This window comes from Pieris napi, chromosome 24 (genome assembly GCF_905475465.1).
Source record: "Pieris napi chromosome 24, ilPieNapi1.2, whole genome shotgun sequence".
In the NCBI taxonomy this organism is placed as follows: Eukaryota; Metazoa; Arthropoda; class Insecta; order Lepidoptera; family Pieridae; genus Pieris; species Pieris napi.
This window is the reverse complement of record NC_062257.1, coordinates 2,575,025-2,597,100: the sequence shown is the minus strand read 5'-3', so window position 1 is coordinate 2,597,100 and position 22,076 is coordinate 2,575,025. Positions and strand designations below refer to the sequence as shown.

Here is a 22,076-nt window from a genome sequence, read left to right as displayed (position 1 = left end):
TTATACATTTAAATAAAAAACTGTTTTGACCGGATTGAAGTTATGTATTATTATAAATTTACAACTATTTAACATAATTTTAAATTTATCCGACGTTTCGCGTGCTTTACAGCGTGCGTGGTCACGGTGACTGAAGACAAAAGATGTTGAATGTCAAAAAGTATCACAGCTGCAGAGAAAGTTGCATTATCTGTATTTATTTCCCCGGAGTTGGTATCGACTAAAAGATGGAGGGTTTTGGCAAAAATGGCTCACGGTGTCCTCTATTTTCGCGGATTGTTTTTCTTGTTGTAAATTTATAATAATACATAACTTCAGTCCGGTCAAAACAGTTTTTTATTTAAATATATCTTTACTTATAAAGCTGTATAGTTTGATTTCAGAACTACTGGTTCGAATTTTTAAAAAATGTGCGTGCGTACAAAGTGCACATGTCAGAAGTGATACTTCTTTGGCAAACTAATCTATATATATAAAAGAAAGTCGTGTTTGTTACAACACTTATAACTTGAGAACGGCTGGACCGATTGCCATGGTTTTTGATTTGTTGGATTTGTTTCCGTCCCGAATAGCAGAATAAGCAATAAAATATCGGATAAGTTATCGAATAACAATAAATTAATAAATTAATTTTACGAATGCAAAAACCATATGGTGCCATCTGTTGATAAAACTACGCATCATTTTACGTCGAATTCGTGTCAGTTCAAGAAATTCCGATCTTGAGGTGAATGAGGAGATGCATAACCATGCTTTGATCCTGATCAAAAGATGTTGGTATCAGAAAGTGCTTAACATGCAGTATCGCCATATTGACGCTAGAGAGAAGATGCCTAATGTGTAAAACTGCCATTCTTCTTTCGCAATGGCAAGCAATAAAACATTTCTGTATTTGCAAAAAACTTGTATTAATGTAATACTTAACATCAATGAAATCCTAAAATAAGTTAAATTAAAGTAACAACGATATTATAAGGTTGTAGGGCGGAACGAAGTTAGCCAGGTCAGCTAGTTTTTAATATATAAGTCTTGTTCATATTCATACAAATCTAAAACTTTATAATACAATGATATAACAATACAATAAATAATTTCCGTTTGAAAACTATTTTAAGAAAACTTTTTTTGCGCGCAACTATTAACTGTCACACAACAATTTACATTGAGAAATTACGGAGATCACATATTCTAAGCCAGCTTTCTTTTTTTCATTATGAAAACTATAAAAAATAGCGTATGTCTAAATAAATGTTTAACTTTATCAGAAAAATTGATTATATGTTATAGATAGCTAATAATACTGTAGTATAATACTGATAACTTCATTACATTATCTACACTGATATTATTATGAGCAAAGATTTTGTTTTTAATCTATAATGATAATTTTGTAGTTACTCTACTACTGAAAATACAAAAAATACTCTTTTCCACAACGTAAGCCAATGAATGAAATATGTTTTTAAACTAAGATATCAGTTTGGGGGCGTCCATAAATTACGTGAGGTGTTTAAGGGGGGGAGGGGGTCGATTCAAATCTCATTTAATCTTACGTTGGAGAGAGGGGGGGGGTCTCGGCAAATATCACGCAAATTTTTCTGATTGAAAAAAAAAATTAGGAAAACGGTTGACCCTAAAGGCCATCTCTGCAACTTCCCGCTAACTCCATACCTAAACGCTCAACATTTCACTTTTAGTCGTAAATAAAAGCACGAAGCAATTTTTTTTTCTTTTTACAATAACAATCCAACGCGTTTAGGTAAGAAACCCACATTTTGAAAAATCTCACGTGAGATTGGGGGATGGGGGAGGGGGTTGAATAAAACCTCATGACATCTCACCAGGGAGGGAGGGAGTCACAGAAAATTTAAAAAAACATCTCACGTAATTTTTGGACGCCCTCTTTTCGACAATTTAACTTAATTCGTTAAACCTACTGGAGTTACTAATAAACCAGAGGATAAACCATATTTTGAAGAACATTGGTCATAACGTCAAAACCACAGTACACAACTAACCTATGTATTCATTTGTTTTATTCCTCCGTGGCAAGTACTTTGACATTTTATATAGAACAGAGGCAAACATGCAGAAGATCATCTGATGTTAGGCTACGAGTTGCACCAATGGATTTTCTATGTGCGCATTTAACATTCGGTCGAACGGTGAAGGAAAACATCGTGAGGAAATCGTCTTGCCTTACACTCAAAAAATCGACAGCGTGTGTCAGGCACAGGTGTCTCATCTACATGCCTATTAGATTGACAAATCTTCAAGCAGATATCTGAGGCCCAGACCGAAAAAGGTTGTAGCGCAACTGATTTTTATTATGTAATAGGAGGCAAACGGGCAGGCTCACCTGAAGTTAAGTGATACCGCCGCCCATAGACACTCACATTGCGAGAAGGCTCGTAAGTGAGTTGGCGGTCTTTCAAGTATTGGTACGCTCTTTTCTTGAAGGACCCTAAGTTGAATTGGTTCGGAAATACTTCAGTGGGCAAATAGATTTTTTTCTCACTAAATAACCTAGAAATTGCATTTATAAATACTAAAACTGAGTGTTGCCATTGTGTTGGCATGGAATGGCAAGAGGCATTCATAATATGGACAATGAAACGCATTCTTTTAATTGCTCATTCAGAAATGCCTTTTGTATATTAGCTTTATAACCGTTTATATAAAACTGGGTTTAAACATTTCATAAGAGATAACTTATGTATTAAAAAAACATGTGTGTGTACACGCGTTAGAAGTTACTTACATACTTCTTTGGCGTAACAAGATAAAAATATTTTAAAAAATTGTATCTTTCGCCTTATTCTACGATTGTAGAAGAAACAACACTAACAATAGAAAAAAGGGATTTAATACATTGAAAGTTTTATTATAAAGCATTATCTAGTTAAATAAAGTTTATTTAAATATGACAAAAAAATGATTTCTACATAATTAAAGAAATGGACATTTTTTATTTTAATATGTTGACTATGCTAACTTCAGGGTGTCGGTTTTTTGTGACGGTGTGCGCGTCGTAAAAATTTGCTCTCATCATTTTTCCCTAACGCGCCAAAAGAAGTATAACTTCAAAAATACAAAATATTTTGGACGGGCTTTGCCAAGACATTTGACCCAAGAGCTTGTATCCGCTAAGATTAATCAAGACCTGCGGTTCCAGGCCACTCGAGAGCCTTGAACCACCAGCTGGTCTACTCCAGACCTCTCCCTCAATCGCTCAGCAGCAGCTGCAGCATTACATGCTCACAGAACACCATAGCATTGCAATAGCTAACGTAACACACATAATATCTGTGATCAATAAAAATTTGGGTTTGAATTTTGCCGATTATTAGATTCGCTATTAAAGTTATTAACCAAATGAGATAGTCTTGGAGGCTGTAACAAGGTTAAAGAAATTACATGCAAAACATCTTAGAATTGTGTTTGATACAGGGCTCGTAGTAATTCAATATTACTGGCACTTCACGAGAAATTAATCTTTATCTCTTGGTATTAAGGTGTATTTTACATTGTAGATGAATGCTTCGTTCATACAGCTAGCAAATGAGCAGGCATTTGTCTATAGAATCTGACTTTGAATGAATATGGCACTGGCTTTGTTATGTAGAGCCTACTACTAGCCTCAAATGCAAACGTTTGCAATAGCAATCAATAAATAAAATAATAAATAAAAAATAAAAATCACTTAATTTGACGAAAAAACATTTGGTACTTACATTCTAAAGGTTATAAACATACAATATGCAACGAATCGTTGTGTTTTCACTATTAATTTTGGTCAACCTCGTACATAAAATAATTCTATGTGCACTAGCGATTAAACTAGGCCCAGATCTTAAACGCTAGTTCCTTCCAATGTATTTAACAAATTGGTTAGGTTGTTTGTCATTAGATATTTATACGGGTTATATTTTTATCTACTATATAAAAATAAGTCGGGTTTTCCTTCCTGACGCTATAACTCCAGAACGCACGAACCGATTTCCACGGTTTTGCAATCGTTGGAAAGGTCTCGGGCTCCGTGAGGTTCAACAAAAAAACGGGATCACCAAACGAAATGTTACATAAAACGAAGCCATCTGGTGGCGAAACGGAGTTCGCCGAGTTTGCTAGTTGTTTATAAAACTAAATGAGGGTAGAATCTAAAAAAAGTTGTTGCAATTGGTTAGACTATAGTAAATGTGAACTTCGAAAAATATTTTTTAAATCTTGTGGATGAAAGAATAAATAAACTCGAATACTGTATAATAATCGAGTGGCGATAATGGTTTCATCTCATTCAACAACAAATTTGTATGAGAATTACTATTGTATGTCAACATTATTATATATGTATACTATTATTATTGTATGTCACAGCCGCCATTATTTGGTTAATTTTGTAAAACTTTTGTGTCTAAAACATATGCCAGTATGTTACTGTATGAATCATCGTTAAGGGCCTTATAACACTGACGATTTGCGAGCGATTTGAAAGGGACGCGGTTGCGCAGCGTCGTCGCGGCGCTTACGCCATTTTGTACACTCGCCCACCTAGCCCCATCTCTGTCACTAGTCAGTTAGTCGTAAGAAAGACGCGAGTTTGAACGGACGCATCATCAAATAATAGCGACGTCGTAAGATAATAACTATAATATCGAGTTATATATACTTGATATTCAAAATCATCGTGTTATATGGGATCAAACAAAAAAATAATATAACAAAGCCAGCAGAATTGTTTCCTCGTCAGAATCCATTTTGCTACTGACAGAACAAAACGCGTAACGTACGCCGCGTCCTCGTCACGGCGTCCACGCTACGCAGTCGCGTCGCTTTTAAATCGCTCGCTAATCGCCAGTGTGATAAGGCTCTAAATGTAACATATAGATTGTAATTAAGGTTCTAGAACCAATTTGGGCAAAATCAGCTTTATTTTCAAGGTATGTCATGAGCACAAATCACAATAGACTTTCTTTTTTTCTTTTTTTATAGGACGGGGGGCAAACGGGCAGGAGTCTCACCTGATGTTAAGTGATACCGCCGCCCATGGACACTCTCAATGCCAGAGGGCTCGCGAGTGCGGTGCCGGCCTTTTAAAAATTGGATACTTTTCGACAGGCTATTCTCGTCCACTAAACTTGCGTCGCCTAAACGACTACGTCCCGTGAATTGTATACTTGCTCCTTCGATGGGGGAAAACATCGTGAGGAAACCAGCAAGTCTAAAATCAAATATCCAATCAAACTTCCTAAAATTCTTGAGTGTGAAACTTCGTAATTAAAACTAAATCATGATCTTGTTCTAAATTTAAATATTATTGTATATTGCTAATTTGGATTATTAGTAAAGTAACTATACGAACCACGTCTCATCAAAAGCGTTGCAATTAAAACCGATGTTGCAGCGTAGAAAGGAACATTTGTCAATAGAAACGAGTTTTAACAGTCACTTTTGCAGCAAAGCATCTTCCGGTAGACTTATTGGCAAAGCAAACGCTGTTTGTGTTGGAAATATAGCAGTCTGTGACAAGTGATTTGAAAGAAAAATAAATAAAACATGTTTATATTGCTTAGTCAATTACTTTTATAATGGAATATAATATAACATGTATGCTTAAAATATACAAGAAAATATGACTTCACAACTTTTACACACACATACACATCAAATCTATTAGAACATATATTATTAATAAAAAATATAATTACACCAATTCCTGTCTTCTATGAATTGGTTCTTTTCGTAAAAAGTTTATTGTTGGCTAAAGTCTAAAATAAAATTCACATTTTAATAATGAGATTTTGTTATAATCATATATATAGATAGGTATGTTTAATGTTAACTAAAGCTGGCGGCTTCAACACATTTACACTTTGTTCTTGTGTAGTGTCTGTGAATAAGCGCGAGACGTGATGTCAAACTGAAATACAATCATGTCCGTCGTGTATGAGTGGACTAAAATGTATAGAATGGCAAAAAAATCATATTTTGAAACATACTGTATGTGAAATTGCATTAGTGTGAGTACTGTGAACCCGCCAGCTTTCGATAACCGACCTTTACTAAACGATCAGAGAGACTGACATACATGTATGTCAGTCTGTCTGTAATATGTATACATGTTGGCTATAAAGGTGTTTTTTTTTATTCAAAGCGGCGTTTGCTTTGTATGAGCTTATAAGCTAAATAATAGATAGATAGATAACACAGAAGGATAAAGACGTAAGGAAGGAGCGGCTAATTTATATCTTCTTCGATCTTTCCATCTTTATAGCTTGGCTATTAAGCTATATCAGTTGTCAAGTTTACCAATTAAATATATTTTCAGAACTCGGGTCTGTGGCAAGGCAGAATGGTGAAGCGTGGGAAGATTCCTAAGAATGACCTCGGGGAATGTTGGCATTGGAAAGACTTCGACGTTGGGAAAGATATTTGCATTTATGGAAAAGTTTTTCATACAATTTCCTGTGACCTATTCACTAAGGTAAGGTTCAAGTTATTTTAAATTTATAAATAACTGAGTAACTGTAAACTAATATACGAAACAGGGGCCTCATAGCCTAGCGGTCTTATTAAGTGGCAGCTAGGTGAGGGGTACCGGGTTCGATTCCCGGTTCGAGGGCAAGTTTTAATTTAATTTAAATTTGTTCTCGGCCTTTGGGAGGGTTGTGCGGTACCGGGCGAGTGCTTAAACCGTACATGGAGGACACGGTCGAATTTCTAAGGCAAGCACGAATTATAAAAATCTTTTACTTGACGCTGGCTAATGCACAAACCGTGCCAGAGCCATTAAAAAAATATATATGTTAACGTAAAATTGTAAACACCGTTAGATTGTAATCTATCTCGCGAGATTATAAACTGTCGAAAGATTGTGAACCTCAGCGTACTGCTTACAATTTAACGTATTATTATTCGGTAGATTGTACTACACTAACTTAGTTATCATTCAAACTTCTTTGGTCAGTTACAGATTAATTTTACTTCCCAACAATTTCATATAACTACCGAATAATAATACGTTAATTTGTAAGCAGTTCGTTCAGGTTCACAATCTTTCGACAGTTTATAATCTCGCGAGATAGATTACAATCTAACGGTTTTTACAATTTTACGGTGACATATATATACGAAACACTTGCTCGTACGGAAATCAAAGATCAAAGTTGCAACTTATGTCAAATCGTTTCAAACGTTTTTGAGATACAGAAGTCACGCTAAAACTTGTCTTCAGTGTGGCCGTGTCACTCTGTCTCTTCTATTGGCCTAGTGGCCAGCGTGTGACTCACATCTCTGAGGTCGTAGGTTCGATCACCTTCTGTGCACCAATGGACTTTCTATGTGCGCATTTAACATTCGCTCGAAAGTTGAAGTAAAACATCGTGAGGAAACCGGCTTGCCAACCCAAAAAGTAGACGGCGTGTGTCAGGCACAGGAGGCTGATCACCTACTTGCCCATTAGATTAACAAATGATCATGAAGCTGATACAGAAATCTGAGGCCTAGAACTAATGTTTGTAGCGCCATTTTTTTTTATACTAAGTACCCTAATGCGAAAGAGACTTATTATAGAATTGTATGTTCTTTGATTTGTTGGGACTATATCCCATGGTATGCCCAACCACCCGGTGCTCATGGCTGGCAAAATATTTCATTTTATTTCTTACTAGCTGGCCTGGCGAACATCGTACCGCCTTACAGTCGATTCTTTATTATTTTTTAATATTTATTCTGCTATTCGGGACACCGGAACAAATACATAAAACAACAAATACATTATGTCAAAAAATAAAAATTTACCTTCCCGGAACCCCTCCACTGACACTTGAACTTTATGATATGGTATTAAATTGACTTTTAAGTATTATTATGAATCTTTTGTATGGGAATATAGAGTATTGTATATAGTGTTGTTTTTAGACTTTTTTTACTCAATTTTTTTTATTTTTCTCTCCGTAAGAACCATCCTCGTACTTCAAGGAATATTATTAAAAAAAATGAGACAAATCAGTCAAGCCGTTTTCATGTTATGTCGTGACAACGGAAAACGGGTTTCATTTTTATATATATAGATTTGAAGTTGCTGAACTATTTGTTCGCATAGATTCTCCAGGTATATTATGTGTGTGATGCAACGAAAGATGAAAACTTTAGTCAAAATGGTACTAATTTTTGAAGTGCAACTTGTTTAGGTGCATGAGGGTAATTTTTTACGGATGAAACGCAATAATAATGATATTAGCGTCACGAAGATGTGCAGCGATTTTGTCCAAGAAAAGGGAGAGAGCGATTGAGACCGATTGAGAGAGAATGAGAAGGGCGAATTACGTTATGGAAATTATATTTTAAAATTAAAATTTATAAATTATGCAGAATAATTTATTGAAATCTCATGACAAATTGTAAATTAAAATGCCACGTGTTTTTACTGTCGAAGAAATAAATTTATAAAACAAATTTTCGACACTTTTAATATTTTAATGTCAATTAAATTCCTAGCATATCTTCCTTTTTCCCGCCCTCTAGGTGTTGGAAATCTAAAGTTTTAGATTTGTATTAATATGAACAAGACTTAAAAATTTGCTTGCCTAAGAAGTTTCACTTCTGACATGTGTACTTTGTACACACACATTTTTTTTTATATATAAAGGGTTATTAGATTATAACTCGATTTAACGATGTGTTACAAATCCAGCACCATCCAATAGTTGTAATATAGATTTGTCAAACTTGGCTTGGCGAATGTTCACGACCGCCCAATCAATCAAACGGTGCCAGGTGCTATCGACTGACAAATTTGAATGTCTTTATATGTCAAGTACTAGATAACTACACGTGAAAGATTTGGTGATACAGAATATTTAAATATTACTAGTGGACCCGACAAACGTTGTCCTGCATAATATTTCAAGCAATTAGTAAAGCAAAGTATGAAAGTACCGACTGCAGCGCCATCTGGCGGGCTGATTTGTGAATCTAAACCATTCCCATTCCCTTGAACACACACAAAAAATTTCATCAAAATCGGTCCAGTCGTTTGAGAGAAGTTTAGTGACCTACACACTCACAGAAGAATTATATATAAAAAGATTATTTCCATTTTCTTGAGTTCCATTTCAAGTGTTGCTATTTATTATTAAGCCTTTGCTGACAACCAGTATAACATGTATAAACACTTGTTTAAGTTACATAATCTAACTTAATCTAATACATCTTTTGCCGGTTTTGGTGATCAGCGTAGCCTGTGACACACGCACTCTTCCAGCTACGTCCATTCTTTTCTAATGTTAGCTCTTCTTGTCCATCGTCTAGCCACCTCTTTCTCTGTCTTCCTCTTTTTCTCTTTCTATCTCGTGGTTGCCATTCTGTAATAATTGTTCATTTCAACCTGCTATCTCTCGTCATGTGCCCGGTCCAGCGCCATTTCAATTCCCTTATTTACTTTATAATGTCCTCTACTTTGGTTGTTAATCTTATCTCTGTTATCATTTACTTATACCTAAATGTTAGTAGTAATATGTTAGTTGGATAAGGCCTCTTGGCCAACCCTTTCCATGTATCTTTCCCAATAGTATGTTCCTGCAAGGCCAATGCAATGTTAGGGCAAATCCAGCCTTTTCGCTATGACCGCTAGCATATTGTTAGGTATCCCCCGCACGTGCTTCACACAATACAGCTCGCTTGGGGATCGTGTTGTAAAAACACACCCAAACATTATGGACGAATTATTTAAACATTTACATTTACTGCCAGTTTTCAAATCAAAAACGTAGAATATGGTAATAGTCCGTCACCTTTTTGAATTGCCAGTAAATTTTTACAACATGTAAACCACCGCACATAGGTTAGACGAAAGAAATGAAGAAAAGAATTAGCAAATAACATTTAATGTTGGTTATAGTAATGACGAACTCTTTCTGTATGTAGTGACGTGAGAGTGAAAGACTTATAATTTATTTAAAACTTTACCAATATTTGACTACAATTATTATTATTCGTTGCATATACATAAATATAGTACAATTGACATAATTAAATAAAAAGGAGAGCAACTGGCGGCCTTATCGCTTTCGAGCGATCTCTTCCAGGCAACCACTGTGAGAAAAGAAAAAAAAAAATTGAGTTACATAAGGTAGGCAAGAAGTGCAAAAATACATGTATTACATATAGTTGTTGAGATAAAGAAACTAAACAGGTACAAAAAAAAACAAACTAATAAAGGACACATAAAAAAAAATTATACCTAATAATAAAAAGTGCACATGAATCATTATAATTTAATTTAAGATCAGTCTCACGTCAGTTAGTGGGTATTATTAAAGTTAATATTATTAGCAGTTATAATAAAAGTATATTTAGTATACTAGTTATAATGTGACAGGCATTGTGGTTATAGATAACATTTAAAAAGCAATTAATAAACTAAAATACCACGTTTAAAGAAAAAACTTTTTTTACCGGATTAAAGTTATGGTTTATTATAAATTTACATTTATAATAATACATAAATTATTATAAATGTAACATTAAAAAAACTTTAATCCGGTAAAAAAAGTTTTTTCTTTAAATGTGTAAAGGTTATGTCAATCAAAGACAATATTAAAATACCACAGCTAAAGAAATTTTAGGGCTGATTTAATCATATCAATACTAGATTAATACTTTGCATTCCCGTTTCAATTTCAAGCAAATACTAGAGAAAGGGAAAACCGCACGGAGCTAGGGCAAATGTCAACATGGATAGATTACTTTTTGCGGCCGATGGCTCGTTTCATCAGCTATTTTTAGATTTCCTATGTACAATGCATAGAGAATTGAATAAAGACGAAAGAAATAGTATGAGATTTAAGAGCGAAAATATAAGTGACGTCAAATCGTAAAAATGTGTGTTGGTCTAAGATCCCGCTATACAACGACCTTCACCGAGATGCTTATTTAATGAAACTTATTTTATAATTTAATTTAATATGTCAATAAATATAATCCATATGGGTTGCCTAGCAAATTTCAGTCCAGAGTATGTTTAATTAATATTTAAAAAAAAAAATTTTTTATATAATTTGCATGTAGTAAATTTTTTGAACTTTTTTCAATCAATTTTTTTAATCAGGGTAGTATTATATATGTATCACTATAACCTTCTTTTATACTAAAGATGTATATATACTTTAGTGTCACATAAAAAATTAATTGATTAACAACAACCTAACGTTTGCATATTCTATGGGCTTCATACTTTCGATTGGTATAGAATTTATCTAATAACCGGTGAAATGTTTAAAATTTTTTTTTTTTTAATATTAATTAAAATACTCTGGACTGAAATTTGCTAGGCAACCCGTATGGATTATATTTATTGACATATTAAATTTAATATAAAATAAGTTTCATTAAATAAGCATCTCGGTGAAGGTCGTTGTATAGCGGGATCTTAGACCAATAGAGAATTGAATAAAGACGAAAGAAATAGTATGAGATTTAAGAGCGAAAATATAAGTGACGTCAAATCTAAAGTGTGTGTGCTAAATTTAAATTCATTCGTCGATGATCATAGTATTTCTAAATGTATATATGTCCTTCAAAAAAAGAGCGTACTAAGTCTTAAAGGCCGGCAACGCACTTGCGAGCCTTATGGCAATGTGAGTGTCCATGTATCACCTAACATAAGGTGAGCCTCCTATTATATAATTAAAGGCAATTAAAGAAATTCTAATTTCTTTTTGTCTTTGATATAGTCAAAATAATCATGACGTGGTGGAACGAGTTTTTGGTTTTTCACGATTCATTTTATATTTAACTCAAAATCAGTCAATAACTTTATTTATATAATATGTAAACACTTATGAACGTCAGAAAAGAAGTTTTGTTAATTATACATTTACATTTACTTGTGACCAACTATTTTTTCTTCAAAAAGAGTACACTTAGCAAGTATTTCATAGGTGAAAAAAAGAAGAATCGATAAAAACTTTATTTTCTTTTAAAAACATATTTTTCTTCGGAGTGGATTTTTTTTTGCTAAATGAGGATGTTCATCTAATAATGTAGCCGCATCTATGTGGAAACAGCTGGCCACTGAAGTATTTCCGAACCAATTCGACTCCAAGAAAAGAGCGTACCAATTCTTCAAAGGCCGGCAACGCACTTGCGAGCCTTCTGGCAATGTGAGTGTCCATGGGTGGCGGCATTACTTAATATCAGGTGAGCCTCCAGCCCGTTTGCCTCCTGTTACATAAAAAAATATAATAATTTCGTCAAATTTATAACTTGTCGGGTTTTTTGATCCTGGTGAAATATACAGCCCCATGACTAGGTTACGGGAACATATATATTATATATATATATCATAATTTACGATAAAGTAAACTGCTTATAGTTAAAAAAAAATATTGGTTGTTTGTAAAGTAGGCTTACGATCGAGATGTTTACGTGATAACGTCTTATTGGTGATATAAGTTTTTGGGAAGTAAGGAATTAATGAAGATAACAATTTTTTCAAATTTTAAATTACATCTATAGTTTTATTCACACTTTTGATGATAAATTTCGGGTGTAAAATGACAAGTTTACTTATTCGACTATGATATACATTTTTCTTCATACATTCACGGAATGACTGGCAGCGCTCGAGATGAGACGGGAGATCGGTCCGTCTCTCTCTCGTAATACCTGCGATCGCGCTCGTGAGGTTTTGGTGTGACACATGTTTCTGAACATGTCACCCGACTAAAACGATTTTAAAGACGTTATCACGTCAAAACTATTTTGGCTGTATTTGTATCGTAAATATGAAATACGAAATTCAGTTGATGTTAGTTGACACCCATAGACACTAACACAGTCGAATTAAAATATTTTCTCAATCTAGAAAACAAATAGCCATTAAAATATCTGAGTCATGTAATATCTGATATCAGATGCGTGATATCTGATTCACAAACCATTGTTCCTTTACCCATTAACGGCGATGTAATGTGAAAAGAAAGCTCGTAAAATCTTTAATAGCTTTTCGAATAGAGCCTATTGAGGAGGAGGGCTCATGGTAATGTGTTTGTCAAAGGAAGGTATTTTTAAGAGAATATTTGATTATTACCTTTGCCGCATATATGTTTGTATATATGTCAACGTAAAATTGTAAAAACCGTTAGATTGTTATCTATCTCGCGAGATTGTAAACTGTCGAAAAATTGTGAACTCAACGTACTGCTTACAATTTAACGTATTATTATTCGGTAGATTATAATCTATCGAAGTGAAATCGTCAAATTGTGAAACGGAAGAATTTACCATAGAGTTACAAAACTATTACAGCGGGCATAATGAAAAAAGTAAAAAATGTAATTGCAAAAAAATAAAAAGAAAGCTAATGTTCTATACTAATTTTTGAAGTGCATTCATTTTATTTGACCGATACCCTTGTTTCATTCCTAACTCTATGGACATATAACGGTCTACTATAAAGCCGACCAATCAGCGCGCGAGGTGCGGACCGTTTCACAATTTGACGATTTCACTTCGATAGATTATAATCTACCGAATAATAATACGTTAAATTGTAAGCAGTACCTTGAGTTCACAATCTTTCGACAGTTTATAATCTCGCGAGATAGATTACAATCTAACGGTATTTACAATTTTACGTTAACTTATTATATCTGTTCGTATAAGACATTGAGAAGTTCTGAGTAGGTTTGTGTGTATGTATTTGAGTGAATCTTTCTCAGCGTACATTTCGTGGCGTATTTGTACCAGTAGTAAAAAATTACATAAGCCCACACAAATCTATGAGGGCGTTTAGGGGTCGGACTAATACAATTTAAGGGACCTCAAGAAATACCTGCTCACGCATCCATCACGAATGAACAATCTTTAGATATATCTTTATATATATAATTCTTCTGTGAGTGTGTATGTCACTGAACCGTTCTCAAACGACTGGACCGATTTTGATGAAATTTTTTGTGTGTCTTCAAGGGGATCTGGGAATGGTTTAGATTCACAAATCAGCCCGCCAGATGGCGCTGCAGTCGGTACTTTCATACTTTGCTTTACTAATTGCTTGAAATATCATGCAGGACAACGTCTGTCGGGTCCACTAGTATATACATACATATATTAATAGATACTTATCTGTTGGTGCCTAAAAAGATGGTCCTAAAGACACGTGGTCTTTACGGAAGTACAATTGCTATCATAGCAGAGAATAAATTTAATTTATTACGGTGTATCGAACTCGATACAACACGGGTCACGGTCAGTCATCAGAAAAGCGAAATTGATTGCATTTAATTTGTGATACACGTAGAAAAAGCAAAACTTTATGACAAAATTTATTATCTATTTTGTTTATACATGAAATATGTAGAAGTTCAATTAATTTAGGTACATACTACATATACGTAATGTAGGAAAAATATTCGTTAAAGCGATGACGCAATAACTCGAAGGTCAAGACAGTTTTGTAGATAAATATTGACATTGAATTTGTTTTTATCGTAAATTTCTGAGACTTCGTACAAAAAAGTATTCCCCGAAGCATGAAAATACTAAGATACATGGTTTCGTGTTATAATATATACTTTAAAGCAAATAAATAGCACACACAGATAGCTGTATCGTGTAACGGTTTATTTGTTTGAGTTTATACTCATCTCTTTCTATCACGTTGTGTTTACGCTTCGTTAAAGAGAGACAGTAGTCTATCGATGTGGGAAGCGAAATAATCAACAGTTGTGTAAAAACATTTAATAACTTAAAATAAATGCTAAAGCTGGATACATACTGGTAATTAAAAGGCGCTTAAATAGTGTGACGCCACCGTAACTCCCATATATAAAGTAATCATCATGGGAACTCCAAAAGCAATGCCTCGCGCTGGTTGTGGCAAAGGTGTGACAGCATAGACAATTGTATGTAGGATACGTCCGGCGGTATATAGTCTAAATAAGGTTATTGCTGTGGCCGCAGACGGTCCAGTTGTCAGGTACAACCCGCCGAGCACCCAGAACAGGGGAATATTCTCAAGGTCGTTCAAATGCGCGCGTCTCACTCTCTCCACATCTTCGTCGTCGAATTTAACAACCGCCGATTTCTTTGCGGCCGCGTCCTCGGGATTTGCGAACACCTTCTTCTTCATCCTCTGTCTGGCTGTCAGAAATGCCATAGACAGCACTTTTAATCCTAAAACACCTGAGTAGAATAGGAACGACCGCACGGCCGGCTCGGTTATTGACACGGGAACCATTTTGACGAACGTTTGTTACGCGGGACGTCGTTGGAATGATCTCAGACGCTTGGCGCTTAGTTTAATATAGATATGGGTGTGTTTGTGCAAGTCATGCTGATCTGATATAAAGGTGGCCATTCACGGGCGATCCATCGATACATTTGGCACGCTGTCGTTCCAAAACTCGTCCGTGAATGTGAAAACACTGTCGGTCCAAATGGATTGGCTCGGCGCGATGGAATTCCAACTGCGCGAAAGTCCATCGCGCCGAGTCAATTAGCGCGGCGTAAATACGCAGGCGGCGCGCTCGTAAATGCGGAAAACCAACGGTCCGGTCGGTCTGAGCCATCGTGCCGTACGGTTTGCTCGCTCGTGAATGGTGTTACTCGCGAGCCAAACACGTCATTTTGATTTCTGTTTGCGTTTAGCCGTTGGACGAGAAGCACGTGACGCATTGTAAATTTAAATTTTTTTCATAATGACAAACCGTGACTTTGTTAAACAATTTATTTATAAGTTTAGAGACCTGACGTGTTTGTGGGATGTAACAGATATATATTACTACAATAAACAAAAACGCGATGCAGCATTAGAGGTTTTGCTAAGTTTTTATTAAACCAAATCGCCTAACGCCACTATTGACACAGTGAAAAAGAAACTTCAGGCACTAAGAGCCTCATTCAGGAAAGAGTTTAATAAAGTAAGTACTTATAATTATAACCTAGCTGTTTATTATTTCAGGCCATGAGAACCATAGTGGCTTAATTCAATTGACAAGTATTTTGAGTACCATAGAAAATAAAAACAGTATTTTTTTAATCAACTAGCACTCTTCAGGATACATACTTTTTACTAATTTTATGTTTTATTTGACCAAATTATGATTTTAATAGTGAGAAAATAGCTTTATTGTTATTTTTCTATATTCTATTCAGTTCCAAAAGTTTAAAATAGGTAGGTTCATCCATTCGCATATAATTTCTCCAGTCAGTTGGCTCCAAAGTCAATTCCTTTATTAAATTTATGTGACTGAGTCGCGATCTTTTTAGCAACCAATCCTTACACCACTTTATTTTTGGCTTCCTTTTTTTTTAAACTATACAAATCGCTATGGCCGATAAATAAAACTCATCTTCTGAATTGAAGTTCATTATGAACACGTCCGGTGCTATCGACGCCTACACTCAAAATGATCAAATGGAACGGCTCGCTGGCGCGTTCGTGAATGGCATCAATTTGGCTCGGCACGACGTCGAGTATCGAGCCAGTGGCGCGAAAGCCATATGGATTGACCGTGAATGGCCACCTTAACACGATGGTGTTATTATTTTTATTCTACTTTGTTATGGAAGTAGAGACTTACCACGTTTAATGATGCACTGTATACGTTTTAATTGAAAATTAATGGTTTAAACACTTTATATGCACTGTGGTTTTTATTATACTTTAACGTGATAAAATAAATGAAGAACTGCGCGTCATGTGTCCGGGAATGTCTGTGTACGTGTGTTTGAAAGTAGTCCTGATTGCTGATACTAAAAAAAATTGCTTTAGAAAACGCTTTTGTGTTGAACTATGAACGGCCATTGTACCGGTTTTTTTCCATATTGATATTTTCTTTCTATTCTATTTCTTTTGTTAGTTTTAGGTATACGAAGGTGTCCTTATTTTTAATACATATTTCTCTAGTAATAATGATTACTGTGTAAGCTGTTTGTGTACGAAATATACTTAAAAAAACCTTTTTATTAATGAAGTTTTTCGTTGACTGAAAAACCTTGTGATTATTTATAGATTTTAATCGGATTACAAAATTCAATGACGTAAGAACAGGTAAATACTTTGTTTTTTATATCGCGATTGACTGCAAAGTTTAAAAAGGAGTTGTAAGCATGACTTTGATTTTAAAAGATACACACAGACTATTAAAAAATTATTTATTTTTATTAAAAAAATTATATCATATAAAATAACAAAACTTGTAGTCCCATGTAGAAGTTGATCCCCAATGCGATCAAGAAAACAATAGCTCTGGTGGGTTGTGGGAAGGGCACCACAGCGTATACGAAAGTATGGACAATACGGCACACCGTAAAAAGTCTAAACAGTAAATTCGCGAAGGCAGCTGATGGTCCAGTCGTCAAATAACACGCACCAATTACCCAAAAAGCCGGTATGTTCTCCAGATCATTCAGATGGGCGCGGCGTACTCGCTCGACGGATGGATGGTCCAATTTCACTTTACCGCCTAGGAACTTGGCGTCTTCGGGGTTCGCAAAGCTTTTGTATGTTAGCCGCATTATAGCGGTCAATGGACTCATAGCCAGTAGTTTCACGGCCAATATGGCCGAGTGGAGGATAAACGCCTGCACGGCGGGGTCCGATATTGAGATGTTCATTTTGTTCGCGCACAACCGTTTAGTTAGTACTTTACAATGTGACTGACGCGAACACTCGACTTGCATTAAGATTCATTACCTCGGTGAATATTAATAAGTTTTTGTAAACGGGTTTGGATTTTGGGTGAAATGTACATTATATAATTAGTTTTGGACACATTCGGCTTCGCAATGCAAAGGTATTGATGATTATACAACGTAGAAAAAACGTTATGGTATTTTTTATAATTCAGGTCAAAGTCAAAAATTATTTATTCATATAGGTAACACAATGTACACTTATAAACGTGAAAAAATTACATTAAATGCTTCTAATTTTACACTTACCAGTTTTCAAATCAAGGACGTAGAACGGAAGAGAAGAACTGCCAATAAACTCTCCGCCACTCTTTTTAATCGCCAAGTTTTTTTTAAATTAATCTTATTTACTAAAAAGGATATTTAACAATGTGTTACCAAAATGAATAAATGATTTTTAATTTGAATTTAATTTCTTGTGTACTATTTAAGTGATAAATATGTAAACAAGTTCAGGGATAACCAGAAATCGTGTACAACAAGGATATTAAATATTAATATTTCTAGACATTTCAATTATATTTTGAAGGAATAAATATTGGACATATTCGAATAACTTCACAATATACAAGGCCATTTTATCAATAGCATTGATAAGTTATCATTTTTGTTATGTAATCGTGTTCGTGTACAAACAGGATAGGTAATATTATAATATATAATAGGTAAATAACTACACGGTGATGTTAAGTATAATTATGAAAATCAATAGGTTTGTGTGAGAGTCACAATGTAATTATATTTTTATATAGTCGCTTGGTCTTTGTAGTCATGTTTTTTTATTTAAATTACCATATAATTTACGGCTGGCATTCATTTGTATTTACTTAAAAGGATAATTTTAATTTCTGCATGGCATAAAATAAACAGCAGTGTGGGATAAAAGAGGACTTCTTTGATGGCCATGTAGAACGCATGAATGAAGAGCGTTTATCAAGTAGGATATACCTGGACCAAATCCAGGAAGTACTAGATACTTTAAAGTAGTAGTACGACGAGCATTCATGGTGAATGTCATGAAAGTAGATGAAGCAAAAGAGGTAGAGAGGTAGCAAGTGGAGATCCGTGATCTCTGCCATACACATCGGAATAAAAGCGTAATGATATAAATAAATATAAAATAAACAATTTTGTTTTTACTATAATATAATATTTCAATTAGGTTTGGACTTTCGACAGCAATAAAATTACACTACTATGCATTATTGTCGAGGCATTGTTGTAAATAGGTTTTTATGTAAATTTACTAACATACGTATATAGTAATAATACGTATAGTTGCACGTCTTAGGACACAGAATCCTCTGTGCGCGGGTGGTGGATTAGATAATATGATAATATATAAACTAAATTTTTTTTCATCTCGTTTAAGTTTTAAAACGCCTGATAATATAGTTGTAGCAAATTGGCGTGAAACAGTTTTGTCAAATATATTTCGTTTGGAGATAATAATTCCTTATTTGTAGTGGGTTGTAGAGAACTGACTAGATGGTTAATTTTGCCCGTAGATATTCCCTAACCTCGAATCGGGACCTGCTAATCCTACGTAGACATTCGGTATTAAGAGCTAGCTAAATATGAATAAAGTGACCTTGATCAAAAACATTTATTGGTAAGAGCAAAAGTTTACGTAGAACTAAATATATCACATTTATCGAGAATTTTATAATGTAAACAGATTGAAAAATAGAAATATCAAAATAAATCGCCCCCGGGTGGGCTCGAACCACCAACCTTTCGGTTAACAGCCGAACGCGCTAGCCAATTGCGCCACGGAGGCATATGTGCCATCGCTAAAAATAAAAAACAAAACATCTAACTCTATTATCTATAACTAATAAAACAAAAGACGAGAGACAATAACATTTATTTATAATTATTCGTCCTCCCTTTTTGTTTATCACTATTTAAGATGATGAAAACTAATTGGGGCCCGCGAATGCGACTGTTTTACGTTCAGTTTCGCTGTCTTTTGGAAGGAAAGGCTAAATTAGCTTCTAAGCTTGCTAAGCTTGGTTGGTGGCTACCGCTTGCTTGAATAAAGCGCCAATTAGGCCCCACATGGAGTAAAACCTTCTTTCCGTTAGCCTTATATTACATTTAAAAAAAAAACCAAATACAAATTTAGTGTTTTACGAAAAATATGTAAAATCAATTAGCTATCATAATAGAAATGATAGAACCTTTATGGAAATTTAAGCTATTCTTGCGTATTTAAATTTTTGTTTAAATTATGTGTGAAACTAAGATTCTAACTGAAATTTTTGATACTTTTCATACGTCATTGATTTAAGACCGTACGAGCAAGTGAAGTGACAGATTTTGTAGTAGAAACCCAAGCTTTATAGACCCTGACTGTTACTTAACCTGAACTTAGATTTTAACAATTTTGTGCGCAGGAGTGGCTAGAATCTCAGGGCATCGAGTTATCTAAAGAAGAGAGTCTGCCCGATGACCCGTATAAGAAGAAGGAGAGATGGAAGTCGGTGGCGCCACCGCAGCGTGCGCAGGCGCATAATGATGCTTTGCGAAGGTTTTTGGAGTACGAAGGGAAAGTGCTTGCGTGAGTTTTTACTACACTATTAGACCTAAGGTTATTTCTAATATAAATCATTTAATGGACAAACCCAGTCTAATTGAACTCTCTTGAAGTAGATACCTCTCTTTTAGTCTAATTGATTAACGCTGTGTTAGAAAGAGATAAATTCTATAGCGTATGGCGAATTATGATAGCATGCAAATGTCTGATTATAATTAAAAGTACCTCAACACTTTAAATGTAAGATCTTTAGTATTATACACGAAAGAGATACCGATTTGAAATGCTGGAGTACAATTCATTCCAGGGGATTATGATTATAAGTTTTGAAATACTAATTTTTAATCATAATCAGACATTTGCATGCTACTTTAATATGGCTGATTGGTTTTTCATCCATCATAGCGTACAAATTTACTAAGAGAAGCGCTTCTGCGAGGCAAGGACATTTGTTCAAGATGTTTGCCGGTATCTGTATGTTGTTCTAAACGATGTCGTCGTAAACGGTTTTGACTGTATTATGTTTTTAGTTTAATTTTTATATTTGTAAGTTTTCTATTGTTAGTATTAAGTTACTGTAAAGTAGGAAATGAGGAAATAAATAAATCATATGAACTACTTTCAACTAATAAAGGTTTTATTTATTTAATAAAATTCACACGGACTTCCAGTTTGAAAAATAACAATAACCAATGCGCCGTGAGCTAGTAACGTATAATTTATAACAGACAGAAACCCAATGAATCTCAGTCATGTAATACAATTATATACAACGTGACCTGACAAACCTAATCAACTGGCTCTGGGGAGATCGTAGTGACGTAATTGTTACCTCTTGACAAAGTTAAATTGGTGTTGCCAGTTTTAAATTGAATTGCCTTAATTATGCATTTATTAACACGTTCTCCATGGCCGTGACAGTGAGCTGACGACCTGAGGGTCGGACTGTTTTGACTGGTCTGTCGGTGATGAGACCCCAATGGCCTATTTTTTATGGAATCTCACTGTTGGCCTGAAGGTTCTTGACAGCTCAGCTCGGGCTGTTTCAACGAGCGTAGCTCTGCCGGGATTAAGACCCTAATGGCTATTTTTTTATTGAATCTCATTGTTGGCCTGAAGGTTCTTGACAGCTCAGCTCGGGCTGTTTCAACGAGTGTAGCTCTGCCGGGATTAAGACCCTAATGGCTATTTTTTTATGGAATCTCATTGTTGGCCTGAAGGTTCTTGACAGCTCAGCTCGGGCTGTTTCAACAAGCGTAGCTCTGCCGGGATTAAGACCCTAATGGCTATTTTTTTATGGAATCTCATTGTTGGCCTGAAGGTTCTTGACAGCTCAGCTCGGGCTGTTTCAACGAGCGTAGCTCTGCCGGGATTAAGACCCTAATGGCTATTTTTTTATGGAATCTCACTGTTGGCCTGAAGGTTCTTGACCGCTCAGCTCGGGCTGTTTCAACGAGCGTAGCTCTGCCGGGATTAAGACCCTAATGGCTATTTTTTATGGAATCTCATTGTTGGCCTGAAGGTTCTTGACAGCTCAGCTCGGGCTGTTTTGGCGAGCCTGGCGCTGCTGGAAATGAGACCCTAAGGCTATTTTTTTTTAATGAAATCTCCTTGGCCTGAAGGTTCCTGACAGTTCAGCTCAGAGACATTTCGTGTACTCGTTCCACCAAAACAACAGTCCTAGGAACAGGTGTTGAAATATTGCTTAAATATTGATTTTATTTAGATTGGGTTTTAAGTGTTAAATAGCCATCATTAATGTTAAATATTATATCATCATTAATATTATTATATTTAAATGTAATTTATTAACCATGATGACTATGGTAACACT

At 35.0% G+C, this 22,076-nt stretch overlaps 4 protein-coding genes and 1 non-coding gene across 7 annotated transcripts in view; 1 reads left to right on the top strand and 4 right to left on the bottom strand.

The window, feature by feature from the left end:
* The window catches only part of LOC125061707 (pseudouridine-5'-phosphate glycosidase), a 188,623-nt gene extending 171,586 nt beyond the window's left edge, over nucleotides 1–17,037 (bottom strand). For all 3 annotated transcript variants that reach the window (XM_047667272.1, XM_047667274.1, XM_047667273.1), the window contains exon 1: nucleotides 16,590–17,037. The gene's annotated coding sequence lies outside the window, so the exon portion shown is untranslated. The remainder of the gene's footprint in view (nucleotides 1–16,589) is intronic.
* The window catches only part of LOC125061706 (EF-hand domain-containing protein 1-like), a 72,212-nt gene that overhangs the window by 10,319 nt on the left and 39,817 nt on the right, over nucleotides 1–22,076 (top strand). Inside the window, exons 4-5 of the mRNA XM_047667271.1 lie at nucleotides 6,329–6,484; nucleotides 20,103–20,266. Of these exons, the coding sequence (XP_047523227.1) occupies nucleotides 6,329–6,484; nucleotides 20,103–20,266 (320 nt within the window). The remainder of the gene's footprint in view (nucleotides 1–6,328; nucleotides 6,485–20,102; nucleotides 20,267–22,076) is intronic.
* On the bottom strand, nucleotides 14,731–15,297 carry LOC125061713 (microsomal glutathione S-transferase 1-like). The gene has a single exon (XM_047667282.1). The coding sequence runs from the start codon at nucleotides 15,242–15,244 to the stop codon at nucleotides 14,789–14,791; it is 456 nt and encodes a 151-aa protein (XP_047523238.1). The 5' UTR covers nucleotides 15,245–15,297; the 3' UTR covers nucleotides 14,731–14,788.
* Nucleotides 17,150–17,691, bottom strand: LOC125061712 (microsomal glutathione S-transferase 1-like). The gene has a single exon (XM_047667281.1). It carries the CDS (start codon nucleotides 17,689–17,691, stop codon nucleotides 17,182–17,184), a length of 510 nt encoding a protein of 169 aa, XP_047523237.1. The 3' UTR covers nucleotides 17,150–17,181.
* On the bottom strand, nucleotides 19,410–19,483 carry Trnan-guu. Its single transcript has one exon. It is a non-coding gene; the product is annotated as a tRNA-Asn (tRNA).

What these genes read in the sequence shown, in the direction of transcription:
- LOC125061713 (XM_047667282.1), bottom strand. Translation starts at nt 15,244, where the DNA reads ATGGTTCCCGTGTCAATAACCGAGCCGGCCGTGCGGTCGTTCCTATTC.
- LOC125061712 (XM_047667281.1), bottom strand. Translation starts at nt 17,691, where the DNA reads ATGCAAGTCGAGTGTTCGCGTCAGTCACATTGTAAAGTACTAACTAAA.